Source organism: Apodemus sylvaticus, chromosome 2, assembly GCF_947179515.1.
Source record: "Apodemus sylvaticus chromosome 2, mApoSyl1.1, whole genome shotgun sequence".
In the NCBI taxonomy this organism is placed as follows: Eukaryota; Metazoa; Chordata; class Mammalia; order Rodentia; family Muridae; genus Apodemus; species Apodemus sylvaticus.
The window spans coordinates 63,490,574-63,513,998 of record NC_067473.1 but is presented as its reverse complement, the minus strand read 5'-3'; the positions used below and the strand labels follow the sequence as shown (position 1 = coordinate 63,513,998).

At 37.5% G+C, this 23,425-nt stretch overlaps 1 protein-coding gene across 1 annotated transcript in view; it reads left to right on the top strand.

Annotated features, from left to right (window-relative positions):
• Positions 1–23,425, top strand: part of Kdm7a (lysine demethylase 7A) — a 65,809-nt gene that overhangs the window by 27,162 nt on the left and 15,222 nt on the right. The window contains exons 3-11 of the mRNA XM_052173492.1: positions 1,163–1,280; positions 3,271–3,431; positions 6,016–6,157; positions 6,736–6,922; positions 7,853–8,015; positions 11,673–11,760; positions 13,041–13,147; positions 19,726–19,817; positions 22,477–22,566. Coding sequence (XP_052029452.1) covers positions 1,163–1,280; positions 3,271–3,431; positions 6,016–6,157; positions 6,736–6,922; positions 7,853–8,015; positions 11,673–11,760; positions 13,041–13,147; positions 19,726–19,817; positions 22,477–22,566 — 1,148 coding nt within the window. The remainder of the gene's footprint in view (positions 1–1,162; positions 1,281–3,270; positions 3,432–6,015; positions 6,158–6,735; positions 6,923–7,852; positions 8,016–11,672; positions 11,761–13,040; positions 13,148–19,725; positions 19,818–22,476; positions 22,567–23,425) is intronic.

Below are 23,425 nucleotides of genomic sequence, written 5' to 3'. Positions count from 1 at the left end.
GTGTAAGAGCAGCAAGTGTTCTTACCTGCTGAGCCATCTCTCCAGCCATTGTATGAAGAGTTTCGTTTTTGTTGTTGTTGGTTTGTTTTTTTGTTTTGTTTTTTTTAAGATTTATTTATTATATGTAAGTACACTGTAGCTGTCTTTAAACACTCCAGAAGAGGGCATCAGATCTAGTTGCGGATGATTGTGAGCCACCATGTGGTTGCTGGATTTGAACTCAGGACCTTCGGAAGAGCAATTAGTGCTCTCAACGACTGAGCCATCTCTCCAGCTTCGTATAAATTGGTTCAAATGAGGAAAAAATAACACACAAAAGATACCTTAGTGGAATTTCCTATGTAGATTCAACTGTAATTCAAAAGTTTTCTTGATTTTAGTGGGGTGGGGTACGACATAACTTTTCTGTATAGAAGATCTAGTTACAGTAAGTTACTTGGGAATCTTTAGATTCCATCTTTAGATTGAATTAAATAACCCTGATTTCTACATCTGTTGGCTATGTCTGTGACTGTTACTAGATATGTATTCAGTGTTAGAGTTTTGGTAAAGGAAGGGAAGCATTTGAAATAACTTAGAGCATGCGAGAAGTCCGGACTCTGACTCTCAGCACTCCCTAAGTTGGGGGTGGTTATGTGCTCATATGCCCTGCTTTAATTATGCCTCTTCTCTGTTCTTTGTGTCAGTAACTGTGCGTATGTGGAGACTAAATCTTTGCATAAGAGAGAATGGTGTTATGCTGTTAGAATAGATTTTTGATAAGTGATCAAATGCCTTACTTATCCTGAGTTGATAGTTTGGATGATGTGGTTAATCATAGTATGACTTGATGTTTTAATAAAAGTTAATTTTAAATAATTAGGAAATATTATAGTATGGTTTAATGTGAGTCAATAAAAGACTTATTTGCTGCTTTAATGTCTTTGTTTTAATTTTTAAGTTATTTTGAATGAAATGATCAGGCTTTTAAAAACCCTCAGTTATAATTACAGTATTAGCTTTTGTAAAATTTCCTTTTGTTGGCTGGGAATGCATTAAAACACTTGAGTGTTTTCATTGGGCTTACAGTTGTTAACTTCTGATTATGTGGCCTACAATTAGAGAGTACATACTATTGCCAGTTACCAAACATGTTTCTTTTTCTGACTTTCTGTCAATTCAGTGAAGAAGAGGATGAACTGGCACCGGCATGACTACACGGAAGCAGACAGTGGCTCCAAACCCGTGCAAGCTGGAACTAGAGCTTTTGTTAAACAGCTCCGGTCTCGAGGCTTCCCAAGGTTGGAATCTTGTTCTGGCTTAAACAAGATTAACAGCATTGGCTGATAAAGTGGCCTTTTCAGATTTCCGTGGCACCATGCCATTGTTGTCAGCTGGCTTTTCACTTCTTTTCTGTAAAGGAAATAAAAAATCTCAGGAGCAGAGGAGTAACGAGGATTAGATTCGTGGAACCTCTGCTGTGTGCACACTGAAGATACTCAGCCCTAGGATCTGAAACATACTGATTTGAAGCAGTTCCCGATTCCTTCTAATGGTGCAACTGCTGTTTTTCTTCTGATCTTTTCCTGTTTTGCTTCTGTTTTTCTCCAATCACTGTATTGGCTGCCTGGGCCCTGGGTCCAGCAGAAGCATTCATGGTCACTGCTTAGCCTCTGATGGCATCAGGACTGAGTTTTTTGATTCTGAAAAATAATGGAGTATATCTGAGCTGTCTAAGCTAAAAGAGAGAGTCAAAAAGCATTATAAAGCATTTAATCATGCTAATTCAGATCATTTCCTACTCACTGCCTGACATCTTTTTAAAGAGATAATGCTTAATAGGCTTTTATACAAGATCATATCTCAGCTTGTTAAAGAGAGGAAGCACAATTTAAATTTAAATCACAGTATCACGTTCAGCCTATTACCGAATTTTCTTTCAGGTAATAAAAACCCTGCTATTTTTCCTCTGTCTTTAAGATTGCTCTGCTCTGTTCACCACCATTTAGTCATTAAACAGAACCAAGATGAAAAACCAGCCCCCATACACATTGGCCTCCCCCAGGTCGGGCGAGACAGAAAAACAGGAAACAGTGTTTTCAGATGATTTTTGTTTAATTAAGAGTCTTGTTCTTGAGCCAACATTGGTGGCTCTTGCCTTAAATCCCAGCACTTGGAGTGGATGCAGGTGAGCTTGAGGCCAGCCTGGTTTATAGAGTTCCAGGACCATCACAACTGCTACACAGGGAAACCCTATCTTGGGGTAGTAGTGGTGGTGGGATTTTGTTCTCAAGCTATCAATTACCAGTTTGCTTGTTTTCCTTTTTACTGGACAATGCTTTATTTTATTTTTTGAATTTTATTTCTTTTTATTTTACATAGCCATAGATTTTTTTTTTTTTTTTTTTTTTTTTTTTTTTTTTTTGGGTCTGGGCCTATTTACAGGTCTCAGATGTTTTGTGTTCTCCCAAAAACCATCTATGCAAATTAGTGTCTGTGTGGGCAGACATTTTTCAGGGAGAGGAAATATGGCTTTTACTTATTTCAAAGATCTGTGACCCTAAAAAACTAGTATTAAGATCCTTAGTAACTTAACAGCTCTTCTGCCAAGGTAAGCCCAGATGAGGATAGGTTATGATAGGATCACAAATATCTAAACTATTATTTCTGTTGATTAAAGGGCTTCTTTTAACTAACCCATAAGCCTTTGATTATTTAAGCCATAGCAAAATAATTATTGAGTTAAACATAGTTGATATAATGTATCCAGGGTATATAAAATAAATGTGTTTTCATAATTCCCTATGTAAGGCATAATGTAAGTCTTCCAAGATATTTTTCTTCTCTTCTCTCTCTCTCTCTCTCTCTCTCTCTCTCTCTCTCTCTCTCTCTCTCTCTCTCTCTCTCTGTGTGTGTGTGTGTGTGTGTGTGTGTATGTGTATAAATCTTTAAAAATGTGGTTGTGTTATGAATGGTATTATATAGTTTTTGCTTTAGTGATAGATATCATAGGTACCTTTTCATGTGAATACATAATTTGCCTCACTCTATAATTGTTACATTACATCTAACACTTTACATTCCTATATGATCTATTCTTTTATTAATTAAACATGAATTTTACTTTAAGAGTTCTTTGAAAGTTTTAAAGAGGAGAATTAGATTGAGAACCACTGAAACGAATGTTTTTCCACATTCTTTTCTCTGAGCTAACTCATTACCTAATAGGACTACTAATAGGATAACAGCTTATCCACAAAAATGACATTTTATTCTTAATGTTTTTCTTAGTGCCGATGAAATCATTGTAAAGATGCATGGCAGTCAGCTGACACAAAGATATCTGGAGAAACATGGATTTGATGTACCTATTATGGTCCCTAAATTAGATGACCTTGGACTCAGGCTTCCTTCACCTGCTTTTTCAGTGATGGATGTGGAACGTTATGTAGGTACGAACTTGGTTCCCTTAAGTACTTTCAAAAACATGGTAAAACTATTAGTCTTTTTTTGTTGTTGTTTTTGTTTTTGTTTTTTTTTTTAACAGTTTTGTTGTGGAATGGAAAATATCAGCTCTGCATGCCGGATGCATCATAAAAGTAAAGTCATAAGTTCTTCTGTTGAAAGCAATTCTACAGACCTACAATGGTCAGACAGGAGTGAAGCATTTTATCTGTTCTTACTTTGTCAGCCTTACCCTACTACTCTCTTAGTTGTTAAATTGATATTCATGTAGGGAAAACCATTACTGAAGCCAGTCAAAGATTCGAAGAGGAGAAACTGGATAGGTTCTAGGCATCTGTAGAATTGGGGTATACATTCTGAGCTTGGTTGTCTTCTGGGTCCTGCTTCTTGACCCATTTTAGAGGAGAGGCTATAAAAAAATAAGACTGAATTCAAACATGTATTTATGCTAATGACTTGGTGAATATTGCCATTTAATGATACCTGAACTGACTTGTAACTTTGAGACTCAAAGTAAGAAACAAGGTAAAAATTACTGACTGCCATATTGTTGAAATTTTCATTCCTTTCATTTGTGCTCACTGTCAAGTTTATAGATAAGTTGACGATATGTACATGCCATTGGTAACAAGGAGAAGTGTTATCTGAGGATGAGAACCCAAAGCCACCTTGTCTGACTCGTGCTCACCACTACCTACTGTTTCCTCAGCACGTCATATTGAAGAAGCTGTCCCTTTATCCATTTTCACTAATAATTGCTTCATTTAGAAAAATCCAGCTAAATGCCCTGACTTCAGCATTCATCTAAGTTTAAATATATAATAAACTAGGAAATAAGGCTTAGATTTAATTGAAACCTGTCTATAAGTAATTTGTTAGTTAATTTAATTATAGGAAACGTTCAAACAACTTTATCCACCAACTTTTTTTCTTTTATCTTCCTTTTTTTTATTGGGTATTTTATTTACATTTCGAATGTTATCCCCTTTCCGGGTTTCTCCTCTGGAAACCCCCATTACCCTCCCCCTGCTTCTATGAGGGTGCTCCCCTCCCCCAGCCTCCCACCTCTCTTCCCTGGCAGTCCCCTACACTGGGGTTGTTTGATCAACAATGGACAAATGGGACCTCATAAAATTGCAAAGCCTTCTTTCTGTAAGGCAAAGGACACTGTCAATAGGATAAAACAGCAACCAACAGATTGGGAAAAGATCTTTACCAATCCTACATCTGATAGAGGGCTAATATCCAATATATACAAAGAACTTAAGAAGTTAGACTCAGAGAACCAATTAACCCTATTAAAAATTGAGGTACAGAGCTAAACAAAATTCTCAACTGAGGAATATCGAATGGCTGAGAAGTACCTAAAGAAATGTTCAACACCCTTAGTCATCAGGGAAATGCAAATCAAAACAACCTGAGATTCCACCTTACACCAGTCAGAATGGCTAAGATCAAAAACTCAGGTGACAGCAGATGCTGGCGAGGCTGTGGAGAAAGAGGAACACTCCTTTGCTGGTGGGATTGCAAGCTGGTACAACCACTCTGGAAATCAGTCTGGAGGTTCCTCAGAAAATTGGACATAGTACTATCCACTAACTTTTAGCACTGCAAAGCTCTTCAGTTAAAATAACATTAGTTTAACTATTATGCTGTAGATCAAGATAAGTCTGTGGCAATATTACTAGTCTATATGAAGTTACATTGACATAAGAATGGAACACTTATTTTGTACTTCAGAATGGTTAACTCTTGCCATATTTTGCATCTGAACGCATTCTGTAATCCCTTGTAAAAGGGTTTTGTTTTTTAGGGTGGCACCTCAGAGCTCTGTAAGCGTCATCTTGGGGTTTTATAGGGAATACCGTAAGGTGATCACAATGAAGGATGTGAGCACGCAGACTGCACTAATATGAATTGGCTTTTGCATGATGGCCACTATTCTATTCAGGGAGAATATTATAAGATACAACCAATGAAGCAAAAATTATTTGCCCCAATGTTTATCTATCCCCCAGTGCTCACCTTTTACAATTTAGAGTCTGTAGCATTATAGAAACTGAAGGGAAAAGCCAGTCTTTTTTTGTTTGTTTGTTTGTTTTTGTTTTTTGGATTTGTTTTTTTTTCGAGTCAGGGTTTCTCTGGATAGCCCTGGTTGTCCTGGAACTCACTCTGTAGACCAGGCTGGCCTCGGATTCAGAAGTCCACCTGCCTCTGCCTCCCAGAGTACTGGGATTACAGGCCTGCCACCATCGCCTGGCCCCAGGCTATTACTAGCTCTACCAAGCAGCAGAAAGCCAGTCTTTTTAATGTATGAGGAAACAGACCCAGGAAACAGTGGACAATTTTTATATCCCAATTTATGTTTTTGTCATTTTAAGCTACCCATAAAAAATCATTGATACTTAGGTTTATAGTACATTGTTTTTATAATCATTGTTACTTCTATGTAGTTTTATAGTTGACTTAATTAACATACTAAAAGCACATATGACTTTTAGTATTTTTATTTAGAGTATCTATTTATGCAACTTTTAAAGCCAATAGTAAGACTGTAATTTTTTTCTGCAGGTGGTGACAAAGTGATAGACGTTATTGATGTGGCAAGGCAGGCGGACAGCAAAATGACACTTCACAATTATGTTAAATACTTCATGAATCCTAACAGACCAAAAGTGTTAAATGTGATCAGCCTTGAATTTTCAGATACAAAGTGAGTATCTCTAGACAGTTTGCCTGAGCAGTCTGAATTTTAGCTAAATGTAATTTAATGATATTTTAGTAAGAAGCATAATTGTGACTTTTATAGTTATCCTTTGGAAGCAGTGTTCTAAATTTTGCTTTCCCAGGCTTACAGAATATTTAGAAACAAGATGTAGCTGAGTATAGTGGCTATACACACCTTTAATCCTAGCACTCAGGATACAGAGGCAGGTGGCACTCTTGAGTTCAAGGCCAGCCTCATTCCAGTACGAGCTACATAGTGAAACCATGTCTCCGTGATGACGATGATGACAATGATGAGGACGATGATGACCGACGATGACGAGCAACAAAAATCTTCTCTGTGTAGCCCTGGCTGTCCTGGAACTTACTCTGTAGACCAGGCTGGCCTCGAACTCAGAAATCCGCCTGCCTCTGCCCCCCAGGGCATAAAATTCAGTTTTATTAATCTTGAGTTCCATTTAATTGCTTGGTTTAGGTGACATGGAAAGAATTGTTTTAAGAAGTCTTTAATTTGTATATGTTCCTGTGTATATATTATATTATATTATCTTTTTCTTTTTTAAGGATGTCTGAATTGGTGGAGGTTCCTGATATAGCCAGAAAACTTTCATGGGTGGAAAATTACTGGCCAGACGATTCCGTCTTCCCCAAGCCCTTTGTCCAGAAATACTGCTTAATGGGAGTTCAAGATAGCTACACAGATTTCCACATTGACTTTGGTGGGACTTCAGTCTGGTACCATGTCCTTTGGGTAAGAATAGGGTATTTATTAACAAAAACATGCCATATTTTTCTGGTGGGACATTCATTTGCTCATTCATTTGAAACACTTGTAAACATTTAAATATTCTTCTGCTTCTTAAACATTTTCTGCCTTGGTGCTCTTTTTTTTTTTTTTTTTTTTAATTTCAGGTAATAGAAAAGTCACTGAGTTTTTTACTTAGATACCCTTCTTGCCTCTATATTTTAAGTTTGTTTCTGTTAGCCTTTTGTCTTTGTTCCCCCATTTCTCTTTAGTTAATTTGCATTAATCTCTGAATCAAATGAGAAGGAATAAAATTACAGTGATAATTGCTTCTGGCCTTAGGAGGAGAATGAGACAAGTTGGATATACTACAAATGTCTATAAAATGACTAATTCTTTTGGGTTTTATTTGATCTCTTTATCTAGAACTACATTGCCTAATAAACATTAGGCTTATATGACTAGATTTAAATAATTAAAATTTAATATAATTAAACATTGAGTTGTTCATTCCCCATAGTTACATTACACATAGCTAATGACTGACATACTGGACACACTTAAAAAACATTATCAAAAAAATTCTATCACCATTGAATCTACCTATAAGTTATCTATAAAATCTTTATGGTGAATTTTGAGAGTTGATTATGCAGACCAGAGCTTGTTTGTGGTTCTTTATCTAATCTTTATCTTCCACTCTTACCTTGCTTTCTTTGATAGGATTATTGACTCTCTGTTGAAGATGGGAGGAGTTTTAGTTGCTCTGAACCTACTGATTAGGGAATTAGCTGCTGATCAGATATGCGATTTTTTTTTTTACACTTAAAATCTCATTAAATCTAATTTAGATCCTTTTATTGAGAAATTGTACCAACGTAGGCCATCCTGAGATTGGCTTTTCTTTTTCAAAGTAGTATGATTACTTCCTTCTAGGGTGAGAAGATTTTTTATTTGATAAAGCCAACAAATGAAAATTTGGCACTCTATGAATCTTGGAGTTCATCTGTGACCCAGAGTGAGGTGTTCTTTGGAGATAAAGTAGATAAATGCTACAAATGTGTGGTAAAGCAGGGACATACCTTATTTGTTCCTACAGGTAAGGTTTTAATCTCATCTCCTACTTCCCATGATTGAATGTTGAGGGGCTGGGCTGATCCAAGGCTTTCCCCGAAGCGCATGCAAGAATGAACATAGCTCCTCATCTAAAACCAGGAACATGCTTGGTAGAGCTAGGAATAGCCTGGGGCTGGGCAGTGGTGGTGCACGCCTGTAATCCCAGGACTCTGGAAGGCAGAGGCAGGTGGATTTCTGAGTCCGAGGCCAGCCTGGTCTACAGAGTGAGTTCCAGGACAGCCAGGGCTATACAGAGAAACCCTGTCTTGAAAAACCAGAAATCCAAAAAGAAAAAAAAAAAAAAGCCTGGGATTAGAGCCTTGGGAGATTTTTCCTGATGTATTGAAAAGAAACAAAGTTCCATGTCTAAAACCAGGAACATACTTGGCAGAGGTAGTAATGGCCTGGGGCTGGGACTTTGGGGGAGCTGCTTTGGATCCTGAGAACGAGACTCTTCCTACCTTACAGGGCTGTAGTTATCAGTTCCAAGGCCACTGTGTGCTCTGTCTACAAAGCTCTTGAGATATACCCTGTGTTCCCCTTTTGCAACATTGTCTGATTAGCTTCTAATTTGATTAGTGCTACTTAGTTCCATTGTATGATAGTTGTTGCTGACTTTGTCCTGTTTCTGCTCTGGAAATAGTATATATAAGATGTTGTACTTCTTAATAAGCTTGCTTGGCATAAGACAGAGCTTGTGCAAGACCCCCTGTCTTCTTTACCTCTCATCTTCTGGTCACCTCCTACTTGGGACCCTGTTACTGAAGAAGCACTTCTGGTCTAGATCAATTGATAGTCACATGGAGTCAGCTTATAATTAAAACCAACTTTGGGTTTGATATATTCAGAATGTAGCTTTTATGTCCTTATATAAGAAAAACTAAGAATTTTTTACTTGTTTGAGGACTTGATCACCATTCTATTAAGTAGTACAATTTAATGATTTTTAATAGATTAGTATGATCACACAACCATCAATGCCATCTAAGTGGAGAATAGTTTCATTGTGTTCAAAAGAAACCCCATACCTTTTAACAAACAATGCCATTCCGTAATTCCTTGACCCACTGACAGCTACTAATATCCTTTGCATGCATTTGCCTATTTTGACAGTATGTTTCAAACCTTTTTTGTCTAGTCTCTATCCCTCTGTCTACTTTTCTATCTCTTCTGTTCTGTTTTTTGTTGGTTTGTTTGTTTCGTTGGTTGGTTGGTTTTTGGAGAGAGGGTCTCATATAGCCCAGGCTGGCCTGGACCTTACCTGTAGCTGAAAATGCCTTGCCTCTCCTGAATGCTGAGATTATAGGCACATGCTATCATGCTAGCTGTGAGTAACTTTTTTTTCTTTCATCATCATCATCATCATCATCATTATTATTATTATTATTATTATTATTATTTCCGAGACAGGGTTTCTCTGTATAGCCCTGGCTGTCCTGGAACTCACTCTGTAGACTAGGCTGTCCTGGAATTCAGAAATCCACCTGCCTCTGCCTCCCAGAGTGTTGGGATTACAGGCGTGCACCGCCACCACCACCACCACCTCCACCACCCAGCATGTGAGTAACTTTTACTTACTATAATATTTTGTAGGCTCATCCATTCCATAGAACCGATAATCTTTTTTGACCCAACAGTATTCCTTTTCAGGATATACCATGATTTGTTTATTCCACTCAATAGTTGATGAACATTTGGTTTGTTTCCACTTCTGTGACTTTTGTTTTTTGAACAGCTGTACAAACTTTTATGTATAGACATGTTTTTGTTTCAATTCTTTGGAGTATATACCAAATAGAATTATTTTGTGGTATTATTTATCTGTGCTTAATTCTCTGAGGAACTACCAAGCTTCTCTGTACTTTATGGCTCAAGTATTGTTAATGTTGGTTGGTAGAGTGGATAAATATGCAGGCTATAGACTCTCTGGGCCAGCGTTTTTGAGAACAGTGTTCTTCTGGTTTGGATGACCTAATGGTCCTAGGGTTCACACGGCTGTTGCTACATGCCTTGCTTTCTACCTTGCCTCTGGTTAGAATAATAAATGTAAGCTTGGGTAAATGAATGAAGCATTATTTAGACATATTAAGATTTATGTTTAGCTTTGAAAGGCTATATTTAAATCCTCTCCTAGTGTTGCCATTTATAATTTTTCTGTTGTATCCTCTTTAAAATCTTGAAGTTCATAAATTTGTAGAACATCCTGTATAATACATAAACTTCTTACAAAGCCAATTTAGTGACCTTCTATAGTATATAAAGAAGTTCAAAGATAATCTATGAAAAAGTATGCATGTACTCAGAGCAGTGGCAGAGGCATGAGTGCAAATCAGTACATGTGTGCTAGGGGCAGCTCAAATTCCTCAGCATTGGTATGGCTTGGGGTCTCTCTAGCTTCATGGTGCTTTTTTTTTTTTTTACCAGAAAAGCTTGGTAAATGACAGACTTCTGGTCCTTTATCTTAAGGGTTTGACTCAGTAGATACAGGATGGGCCTTACTGTTTGCATCATAAGAAGTTTGTGACTGGTGGTACTAGTTTGAAGACTGCATTGGGACAGTCACTGCCCAAAGCAATGGGCTTCCCCCCACCCCAATGATCATTGGGAACTAATAAACTTTCTACAGACAATCCTATAGTTTTCCATAATATCCAGTGAATTTGTATTCCTGGAAATAGTACAAAAACCATGTATAAGTATATTGTTTAAATAATGGAATTTTAGTTTCTAGTCCTGATTATTATTAGACATGATTTATTACCTATATGAATACCCAGCAGAATTTATACCTTTATGTCTTTATGTTCAATATGCCAACATTTAAAACGTTAGGTATAATCTGTAGGAAATATCTCTCATTTTGAAACACTCTGATTGTCAACATTTAATGTTTATAGGCCCAGTGTCCCATCTATTTAAATGCAGGTAATCTGCCTTTCCTTCTGGAGCAGCCTGTCACATCTTGTTTCCCGATCTTCCCTGTTTATTCCTTTCAGGGGACTTACTTCATGGTGACACTTGGGAAGCATATTACACAGCCACTACTTACATTGATTTTATAATTTCATATTTTATAAAACATATTTTTCTTTGTCTGTAAACTAGTATTGTGAGAATGATTAAGTTAGTCAGATTTGGGTATACTGGTGTAGTTAGAACAATTCTTAAGTCAGGATTGCTATCAAAACACCTAGAACCCTAGAACCATTAGGTCATTCAAGCCAGAACACTGTTCTCAAAAAGGCTGGCCCGGAGAGTCTATAGCCTGCAGATTCATTCACACTGCCAACCAACAATACCAATATTTAAGCCATAAAGTACAAAGAAGTTTGGTAGTTGCTCAAATGGAAAATGTGCTTTCTTAATTCAAACCAGATTTGACTAGCCTCAGAGTAAAATCTTACATTGTAAAGATGATTGTTTTTAAATTAGAAAAAAAATGTAGACTTAGCACACAACCTAGCATATTATTGGCCTTTAATAAATACGTAAATGAATGAATCAATCCGTTATCATAATCACCAACTTCTTTAGTGCCAGGCCATAAAGTTAATTGATATTGGTTTAGGTTATGTATTTCACAGGTAGATAGCATCTGTTTAGTTTAGAGACTGAAACCTCACTGGTTTGTGTGTTTCAGGGTGGATTCATGCTGTGCTCACTTCTCAGGACTGTATGGCTTTTGGAGGTAACTTTCTGCACAACCTCAACATTGGCATGCAGCTCAGGTCTGTATCATCAATACTCACAGGATATTTTAGTCCTAGTTAGAACATTTATGCTTGTTATAAAAAAGAACAATACATTTTGAGATTCTGTGGAGATAGGCCTTGAATAATTAGGAATGGGAACTTTTAGATGATCCTTTCAAATATAAAATAAAATTAATAACTTGTTCAATATGATGATAGCTCCCACATTTCAGATTTTATAAAATATACTTTTCTTTGTCTATAAACTAGTATTGTGAGAATGATTAAATTAGTCAGATTCTGGGATAACTGCAGAGCTAAAGCAATCCTGAGTTAGGATTGCTATCGAAACACCTTTGTATTTTGATGCAGGCAGTTATTTCACCTGTGATGAGATCTGACCTTTGTGCTAACTTTGTCCCTTCATTGTACTCAGAAAGGGTGTACTGTTAGCCTCATTACATATAGTAGCAATACTTCATGATGGACACTGAGTGATGACTCAAAAAAGGGCAGATACCTTTTGGGAGGCCATGGATCATTGGGATTCCCTGAATGTGGTCACTCCTGTGTATACATGGGAGCCCTTAATTCTTTGACTGTTGAAGTTAGCAAAAGAGATGGTGGTTCCTATATAGTACAAGGCTTTTAACCCATGGTAGATTGTATACCTACCAGTATACATTTTAGTCATTGTGTACCTGAGCTATTTCTGGAGTGGAGATGACTACTTCTATACATGCTGTTGTTAGGAATTTATAACAGAAGGCCAATATTGTACAAATTATGAACCTTATCTTTATACTTTGCCTAGTGCCAAGTATGGTATTGATCGTGAATGCTTAGCAGAGCCTGAAGAGAATGTTGGTGGTACTGCAGCGTTGTCCAACACATGGACTTTTAACTCATGTTTGAACATTGTTTTATTAGTGGAACTATTTATCAAAAAATCCTCTTTGTTAAAATTAGGGAGTGAAGTGACCTTTTACAATATCCAGTGTAACTTTTCTTTGTAGCCCTAGACACCCTGAACTTACTTTGTAGACCAGGCTGGCCTCAAACCGAGATCTGTCTGATCCTGCCTCCTGTGTGCTGGGATCAAAGGTGTACACCACTTCACCACCTGGCAGAAACGTAATTCTTAGGTAGACTGTCAAATTTAGTAAGGTCACAGTTCAGTATTGTCAAAAAGTGATGTTGTTAAGTAAATATACAGTCCTTCATATTTATCACAGCCTGCTTATTTTCAATTGATTACCTTGGATTAATTTTGAAATGCCAACATTAATACTGTTCTTCAAATTTCATTCATTTAGGTGTTATGAGATGGAAAAAAGACTAAAAACACCAGATCTTTTCAAATTTCCTTTCTTTGAAGCCATATGCTGGTTTGTAGCCAAAAGTTTGCTGGAAACCCTGAAAGGTAATGAGTGATTTGCACACTCTGTTCTGTGATAAGATGCATGACTGCATAGTCCTTGAGGGATACCCTTTCCTAGATGTCACCCTCCATTTAAAAATTATTTTATTTTTATCTTAATGGTATGTGTGTGTTTGGGGTGGGGGTTGTACAGTGTCGGGAACTGAACTCAGGTCCTCTGTAAAACCAGTCCACTATTTCACCTGCTGAGCCAGCTCTAGTCTGACTCCCCCCAGCCCTTTTTTAAAAGTAAGTATGCATTTTTCCCTTCTCCTTGATAAAAATCTTTTTAGCACTTTAGCACACCCCATCATAAAATTATTTTGTTGTACTTAAAAGCTATAATTTTGTTACTGTTATGAATCATAATGCAAATATTGATATGTAGGACATCTGACATACACTGTTGAAAGGGTCATTTGACCCCAAAGGGGTCCTAATCCACAGGTTGAGAACTACTAAGTTAGAATATTTAGTGTATACTAATCCCTACATATTACTGGGAAATAATCATTTCATTTAATGGACGACTGGCCTGCACACATTTAGTGTTTTGCTCTCAAATGTCACAGAGTATTACCTAACTATACATATTACCTAACACTTGTTCTGAAATATTTGCCTAAAAAAGTTAGAGGGGTGGGGAATGGGCATGGTGGTGCATGCCTTTAACCCTAGCACTCAGGAGGCAGAGGTAGGCAGCTCTTGAATTTGAGTCAGCCTGGTGTACATAGTGAATCCCAGACCAGCTGGGACCTCCCCTATCTCAATAAATAAATAAATAATAAATAAAGGAAAGGAAAGGAAAAAAAAAGGAAGACAGAAGCTGGGCAGTGGTGGCACATGCCTTTTATCCCAGCACTTGGGAGGCAGAGGCAGGCCAATTTCTGAGTTTGAGGCCAGCCTGGTCTACAAAGTGAGTCCCAGGACAGCCAGGGCTACACAGGAGAAACCCTGTCTTGAAAAACAATAAACAAACAAACAAACCAAAAAACCAATCAACTAACCAAACCAAAAAAAAAAAAAAGAAAAGAAAGAAAGAAAGAAGGGAGAGAAAATGGGGGAATTGCGTATTCTGAATGTTTGTGCTATCCATCACCATTATGACTGTTATGTTACCTAGTTTAATTCACCTGTTAGCATACAAACCAACTAAAGGAGAATGTTTTTAGCTGGGCCTGATGGTACAAATCTATAATTCTACTCAGCCATTTAAGAGGCTAGAATAGGATGATGCGATCAAGACCAGCCTGGGCAACTTAGACTTTGTCTCAAAGGAAAAATAAGGCTGGTGATATAGTCCATTAGTAAGCAGGGCTGAGGTCTTAGACTCAATCCCCACTTACACACACACAGTATCCTTTAAGCATCATTTAAAGAACCCTTTTAGACTTAAAAATCTTTTTTTTTTTTTATTAACAGGGTACAACTTCAGATTTTGATATATTTGTATTTTGATTTAATGTTTGAGGAGTCTAGTTGGAGATTGGAACTTTATTTACTTTTGTTTTTCATTCTTTGTGCTAGTGGGAATATGATTTGTTTTACTAGTTAATTTGCAAATGGTGATACCTTTGTTTTTTATTATTTTATGTATATAGATGTTGGCATGTATGATGTTTGTGCATCATGTACACATGATACAAGAAGAGGGCAGAGATTGTTGAGAAGTGGAGTTACAGGCAGTTATGGGCCACTGTCTTAGGGTTTCTTTGTCTGGGAAGAGATGCCATGATTACAACAACTCTTTCTTATGAGGAAACCATTTAATTGGGTCTGGCTTATAGTTCAAAGCTTAGTTCATTGTTACTATGCTGGGAAGCTTTATAGCTTGTTGGTAGACATGGCACTAGAAGACAGTTCTACATCTGGATCTGCAGGCATGGAAGAGAGACAGACATACTGGGTCTGGCTTGAGCGTCTAAGACCTCAAAGCCTACTCCCAAACACACTTCCTCCATCAAAGCCACACCTACTTCAACAAGGTCATACATCCTAATATTGCCACTCCCTGTGAGCCTTTGGGAGCCATTTTCATTTAAACTAGACAGCCACTATATGGGTGATGGGACCTGAATTTGGGCCCTCTGCAAGTGAGTGTTGTTAAACTGTTTTGCCATCTCTCTAGCCCCAAATGATGATACTATCATAGTGTTAACTCTCAGGAGAACAGGTGATGCAGTGAGCTAGAGTCTAGACTTTTATTTCTTTATTCAGTTAATAATTATATAAGAAGGACTGGAGAGGTGACTCAGTGGTTAAGAGCACTGACTGTTCTTCCAAAGCGCCTGAGTTCAAATCCCAGCAACCACATAGTGGCTCACAACCATCCATAATGAGATCTGATGCCCTCTTCTGGAGTGTCTGAAGACAGCAACAGTGTACTTACATAAAAAATAAATAAATCTTTTAAAAAATTATATAAGATGAAATGAAAAAAAGTAACAACCAAAGTTTATTTTTAGTATAGCATGCATGTACACACACACACACACACACACACACACACGCGCGCACACGCACGCACGCACACACACGCACACACGATAAAACTCAGGTCATTTCCTTCAAAAGAAAAAAAAGGGGGGGCTAGTAAAACTTCTCAGTGGTAAAGTGCTTGTGCGGTAAGTCTGACTACCTGAGTTTGAACCCTGGAACTATATAGGAGGGCAAGGAGAGAATCAATTCTACATTTGTCTTATGAGCTCACACACATACAAAGACACGTACAAATTACGACAGGCAGTGGTGGCGCACGCCTTTAATCCCAGCACTTGGGAGGCAGAGGCAGGCGGATCTCTGAGTTCGAGGCCAGCCTGGTCTACAGAGTAAGTTCCAGGACAGCCAGGACTACACAGAGAAACCCTGTCTTGAAAAAACAAGAAACAAAACAAAACAAAACATAAACAAAAACCATTTACAAAGGTTCTGCACAATGGTTCTTGTGGTACAGTGTCAGGATAGAGGCTGTGACAGTTTTAGGGGTGTTTGTATGATGGGCTGGTCCCCAGATGAGGAAGACTACACAAAAATAACTGATGCGCTAGAGATGAGACTTCAGTGTGAGTACTCGACTCTGTCAAGTATTGTTCTTGGCTAAAAGAACGGATGTGGCCTATGGAGTTGTACTCATTTTTTTTTGTTTTCTTCTCTTGAACATACTCTCCAATTTCAAGTCTCGAACATGTATTATACATTTGTAAAAATATTTTTAAATGCCTTTGTTTTGGAAATAAAAGTTTAAGTCCTGAACTCTCTAGGTAAGAGACTGAAAGTTCTATACTTGGTTGATAGTACTTTTTCTTGAATCTTTTCAAATCTTATTCTGGCTCAGGGACCTCAAGAGCCTATTTGTTGGTAAGCCAGAGGAATCACTATTAATACATATTCATTCTGTCTGTCTATTCCATCCCCACAGATCTCTTCTTCTGAGAGGCTCACTAACCTCTGAGAATAAAATAGGCATTTATCTGAGAGATGAAATCTTATTATTACTCAGTCAACTATAGCAACAATTTAGTCTTGGAAATAACTAGTGTTCTGTCACCTCACATAAAAAAGTTCAGCAATCTTTAGTGAGGTCTATCACAGTTATTATTCAGGGTCTCACTGTGTAGTCTAGGCTGGCCTCAAACTCAGAGAGATTGGCTAGCCTATGCCTACCAAAATACACTTGGCCCAACACTAAATTTTTGAAGAATGATCATGGAGCATCTGTCTATAACTTCTTTAGTGTCTTTTACAATGTTGTTAAACCTTGTACTTACATATCTTGATAGATTTATTCCTAGGTACTTTGCAGGTTAGGGCTATTATGAAAATAACATACTATTGTATATAATTATTCCCATGGTAGAACCATATAAAATTGCTATTTTCATATTTCAAAATGGTCAAATACTGGCAACTTCATATGGTTCCTAATTGCAAGAGTCCAACCCAGGACCTTGTGCATATTAGGCAAGTCTTCAACCACTTAGCTATAATCCTAGCTCTGACACAAGCATTTTTCAAAGCATCAATTAAGTTGTTTTTGTTTATCTTGAATAGAGATTACATGTGTGACAGCTTTCATAAATTAGGTGCACACAGTGTGTGTACTTGCCATCATTATAGGAATTCATCCTGGAAATAGAAATGGTTAGGTTTTACCTCACAGTACAGTCACCACTAACCCATTTACTTCCTGTTATAACTCTGATTGATATGGGCTAAGTGAGAACAGACAGTATGAACCTCCAAACTGCATTTCACGCCAGTGATAATAACAGTTAGCCAGTTTGGATTTTTCTAAGTCAGCTACTGAAACATTTTGCTTTTGCATTAACTTACCTAAATTTTGACCACATATAAAATTACCACACTTGAGGTTTTTAATCACACTTTTAAAAAACAAAAAAGGCATTTATATGTGTGTATGTATATACATTTATACATATAACAAGGTTACTGAATGAAATATTGGTATAAAAATTATTTCTATATTCTTGTAAAAAATCTTTTCTTTGCTTGATGTAATCCTCCGTTGGCTAACCTAGGCCCAGTCCTGAAAGCTCCTGTCCTGTGTATGATCTAATTTCGGCCTAGGATGTTTTCTGTCTCTGAGACGGGCTGCTGAATAATCTCACCATTTCTCTTCTTCCTGAACTCTGGCTGGTGCATCAACTCAGCTGTCCTGGCTCAAACTCCGTTCCAAGATGACCGACTCAGTCTGGATTCTCTCTCTTGGCCACTCCTGAGTTGTTCTGTGTGGCCTTACAACAACTTTAGCAATCTTTCTAATCTTCTGGCTCCTCTTTCTCGTGCTTATCGTCTTTACCTGTGTCTTGCCTGCCCGCTTTCTGCAGCCTGTCTGTGTACAACTGCTCTTTCTCCCTCTCTGTGCTACCCTACTGTACAGCTCTCAGGAATCTACTGTATCCCTGTACTGAACTTTCTCCTTCCTGTTTTCTCTGTCTCCCCCTTAAGAAGCTTTCCTTTCCTCTCTTCTCATGAGAGTTGGGAATATTCTGTCAAATCTTTCTCTCATTTGACACTTTGTCTGCCACTCAATTAGACATCACTTTCAAACATGGGTGCTTCCTTCTACAAACTTAACTTACCTTCATTGTTTGGGACTAAAGGTAAGTATTAGGGTGTGTCTGAATTCCAGCCAGATTGGAAACACGTTCAAATATTCTGTTATATATTCTATTACTGAATTTTAAAAAAGGAAAAAGAAAATTTGGTAGTATCCTACAGTGTAGTTAGGTTACATCTTCTTCCTCTTCTCTACTTAATCACTGTCATTACTTTTGGCAATAATACTTTTCTTTGGCTTCATTACCCATGTTTTAAATGAGAATATTTTTTCCATTTGTAAATTTCATGTAAAAATTTCAAACTGATTCTATCCTGTGTCCTTTAAAAATTTTATTTTATAGCTGGACTTGGTGGCACACGCCTGTAATCCCAGCACTTGGGAGGCAGAGGCAGGCGGATTTCTGAGTTTGAGGCCAGCCTAGTCTACAGAGTGAGTTCCAGGACAGCCAGGGCTACACAGAGAAACCCTGTCTTGAAAAAAACCAAACCCAATATTCACACACACACACACACACACACACACACACACACACACACACACACACACATCAATTTATTTTGGTGTAGGAGTGGTGTGAGTCTGCCCCTGTGTATGGAGGGCAGAAGAGAAGTTCTGGGAGTTGGTTCTCCCTTTCACCATGTGGGTCACCAGGCTCTATGTCAAGCACTGGTGGTTTGTACACTGAGCCCTCTTGCCCGCCCTCCTGTGACCCTTTACTTGGCATCCTTTTGCTGATCTGAAATAGGGTCTCTCTGGACGACACTGCCACTTTACTGCTAGCATTACAGACGTGCGTCACCACATTTGCGTTATCCAACTGTTGTCTGTAACCATGGTTTTCACTTTTGCAGTAGTATTCTGTAAAATAAACATGTTAATTTTAATACTCCTAGTCTACAATTGTTGAATATTTGGGGATTGTTTTTTAGTTTTTGGTAGTTACAGAAAATGTTTTTTGACAAGTCCTTGTCAGTATCACCTAGTACAAGTTTGTCTAGAGAACTGACTCAGTTGCTAATGTTGTTACATCTGTGAATAATGAGTTTTGTTCCCTTTTTTCTAATATTTGTATCTCTTTTGCTTTTATCCCTGTGTCAAAAGGCCCTGAAGGCATAACTTAGAACAGGAAAGGTGGGCACATATATTTTCTTCATAGTCAGAAAATGAAGACAGAATTTCTCTATGTAGCCTTGGCTGCCTGGGAATTTACTCTGTAGATCAGGGTGGCCTAGAACTCACAGACATTCACCTGCCTAGTGACTAACGGAATCCTACTGTTTTATTTTAAACTTTTCCGTGTTTTTTTCTTTTTTTTCTTTTTTTTTAATATGCTTAACATAAGCATTTAGTATCACATAGTTCTCTTTTTTTTTCTTTGTCCTTTTATTTCTTGTCCTGTTTTGGACATTGGTAAGTTTGATACTTGATACTTGAAATATTCTTTTATAAACTTTAGAACACTTTTAACTTTCTTTTCTATCTCACTTCATTCCAACAGAACTGAAAGAAGATGGTTTCCAGCCTCAAACTTACTTAGTACAGGGAGTAAAAGCACTGCATACTGCTTTAAAATTATGGATGAAAAAAGAGGTAAGTTATTATTGCTGTGGTTTTTTTGTTTTAATTTTAGGGTTTTTGGGGTTTTTTTTTGTTTTGTTTTCATTTTGTGGTTTTAGTTTTTGTTTTTTTCCCCCCTTCCTTCCTTCCTTCCTTCCTTCCTTCCTTCCTTCCTTCCTTCCTTCCTTCCTTCCTTCCTTCCTTCCTTTCTTCCTTCCTTTCTTTCTTTCTTTCTTTCTTTTCCTTCCCTCCCTCCCTCCCTCCCTCCCTCCTTCCTTCCTTCCTTCCTTCCTTCCTTCCTTCCTTCCTTCCTTCCTTCCTTCTTTCCTTCTTTTTTTTTTGATGTAAGATTAAGAAAACGGAACTTTGGTTGTGGGCAGCATTTGTGTGCCAGTTATAAAAGGATTGGCAATTGTACTTTATATGCAGTTTGAACTCTATGACAGATATACTGATTCTGGTTAGAGAATAAAGAACTTTAGATTTTCTTTATTCTTGAAAAAACAAAATGTAAGTATAATTAAGATACTAAGAAACAAACATGCAGATAGAGTAAAAAGAAGCCATGCTGAGCTCTTAGCATCCCAAGCACTGGGTTTTGTCTTTCCTTGTGTGATCTCGTTTAGTTCAGAGTAGCTGTTTGGGGCCTGGGTACTGCTGCTGTCCCCATTTAAGTAACTGTCCCAAGAGAACTGGCATGGCTGGCATGTAAAGCTAGACTGCTCTGTATAAGTCCCTGCTCTGTTCCACTTTGGTAGATTTATATAGAATGAGGGAAAGGAAGGGCAAGACCCGTTTATGGCTCAGTTACTGCAGTTATCCTGGTCTTCTAAGGGTTCGTCCGTGTCTGCATCTGGAGTTGGTGTTTACTTCCCTTCCCTTACACTTCTGTAGCATGTTCTCACACTCTGACGAAGGATTAATGTTCCTGTGTTTCACTAAGCCTTTGAACTCTTTCTTCAACCCCGTGGAACTTCTAAATACTAAATAATATAAATGATAATTATGTGTGCTGATGATTTCCAGATATCAACTAAAAAACAAAATCTTGCTATAAAGGAAACAAAGAGAGCCAGCAAGATCTTGGGGTCGATGAAGCATCTGCTGTGCAAGCTTGCAAACAGCTCAATCTCAGGGACCAACGGAGAGGCTGAAGGAAACTCCACAAACTTGTGTTCTGACCTCCATACATGTGCCTTGGCATATACACAACACACGCACACACAGTCATCATCATCATAAATTATTTGGGGAATGATAAGTAAAGGCTATCGTCCTTGCAGCTTCATGTTCTCTTTCACTTTAGGATTATTACTATGTTAGGGTAAGGTGCTATAGAAACCTCCAAGAAAGTAAAACCATGCCTGCTACTGTAGGATTCTGTCATGTCTATGAGGGGGAAAAGCATAACAGCTATGTAATGTGATGAAGAGTAAGCTGTGGAAATGTGTGCCATGTCTCGTTAGTTAGTTGTATCCCTTTTTTTTTTTTTTTAAATTACCTAATTAAATGTCTCAGTTCCTAACAGTTGTAATGTGGCAATAATCACCATAACTGTAAAAGGTTAAGCACCTATAGTCTGAAGTCTGAAGTGTCCCCACATCTAAAATATGTCAGGTCCCAAGTACCTTGGATGAGGTGCATTCACCCTGCAGTCTCTGTATCACTCAGATACTGAGGGAACTAAACGAGTCCCTGCTCACCAAGTGTACTTAACAGTGCCAGCGTGCAGAGTTAGTGCTGGTCTGTGTTAGTGTCATTAGCTAATTTGTTTCAACACTAAAACAAATACTAAAAACCAGTCTGAAAGTCACATGCACCCAGGAGGCAGAGGCAGGAGGATCTCTGAGTTCAAGGCTAGCCTGGTGAATAGACTTGCGTTCTAAGACAGGCAAGGCTACACAGTGATATCCTGTTTTGAAAAATAAAAAGTCTGCTATAAACAAAAATTAGAAACTAGTATGTATCTAAATATAAAATGTTCTTAGATACAGAGATTAATATTTGTAAATAGACTTAGAAATAGTATTAGCTTAGTTAGTAAATATGCTCACTTACTAATTAATTACTTGTTCCTGTTAATGGTATCTTTTTCTCATTTGCTTTTTGACTATTAAACTTTTAACTCAAATTCATTCAAATTATAGTTTCCATTAAAAATAAGGATTACTTAATACCAGTATTTCCTCCCTTATGTATTTTGAATTAAATATTAGGGTTAATTTCTTTATTACTAGTTATAGTTAGAATCATAGCAGGATTTGAGGTATAGAGTGCAACATTGTAAGTAAGAGTCACTGTGAGACAATTCCATTTTACTCTTTTTTTCTTTTTGCTTCTGATTTTTGGTTTTCAGTTTTTGAGACAGGGTTTCTCATGTAGCCCTGGCTGTCCTGGAACTCACTCTGTAGACCAGGCTGGCCTGGAACTCTGTCTGCCCTTGCCTCCCAGGTAACTGGGATTAAAGGTACACACTACCATGGCCTGGCTTTCCATTTTAAACTTTAAGAGGACGTTTTTGATAATGTGGATTTCTTTAGGTGACATTCCATCAAGTATATAAACTCTGGAGAATGGATTAATATTATTTAGATGGTAGTGTCTTTAAAGTTTTAAAAAACTTTATAAAGTAGATTGAGTTTTGTATATTTAATTGACTTTGGTTTTCTTATCTTTATTACTTCAAATACAGCTTGTATCTGAACATGCCTTTGAAATTCCAGACAGTGTTAGACCTGGGCATCTTATTAAGGAACTTTCTAAAGTAATTCGAGCAATAGAGGTAAGAATAGAAATGATCTTATGTCTGCTTGCTGTTTGCCTTCAGAACCAGATAGATCTACCACCATGCTATGAATATTTAACCACTGACATGTGTGAAGTAGAATGAGCCGAATAAGCTTTACAGATTTTGTTTCTGATGTCTTATAGAGAAATTTGGAGTATTGTGTTATTATAAAACAACAGTGGCAGTTCCAGTTGCTGTAAATTCTTTTTAGTTCCTACAAAAGTTCAAACAAAAATTATACTGTGTAGATCTATTTAGTTCCAGTTACCTACAGACAGGTGTCTGTGAAGTAGTTAGAGGAAGGGATAAAACACTGATTGAGTGAAGCTGGCTTAGGAATAATAATTAGGGAATCCCTTGGCCAGAAATACTGAGGAGCAACTGAGGCGTTAATGACTTTGACAAAAGCCCATAAAAATATGTGAGCTTTTGTCAAAATTGGAAAAAGAGGTTTTCATTAAAGTAGTTCTTCAGGAAAGGAGCTTGATTAGTGTGTAGTTTGAAATAAGAGGAAATTCACTGGAATTCACCATATAATTTAACATCTCACATTAGGACTATGTTTGTAGAATGGGAGGAGCTGGTTCAGCCATTACAGGTTGTCTTACAACCAGTATCAAAAATAAAAAGCATTATATATCTAAGAAACATTAATCATCTCTTTTTGTTCCTTGGTGATGGGGACTGGACCCAGGGCTTGGTGCTTGTCAACTATGTATGCTCTACACTGAGTTATATCTCTAACCCTTAAATGCCACAGTTCAGGTTTACCATCCATCGGTTCAATAGTTAGTATATTTGTAGATGTAACAAAAGTAATGGCATGTAAATGGGTTCCCTATCAAAAATTTAT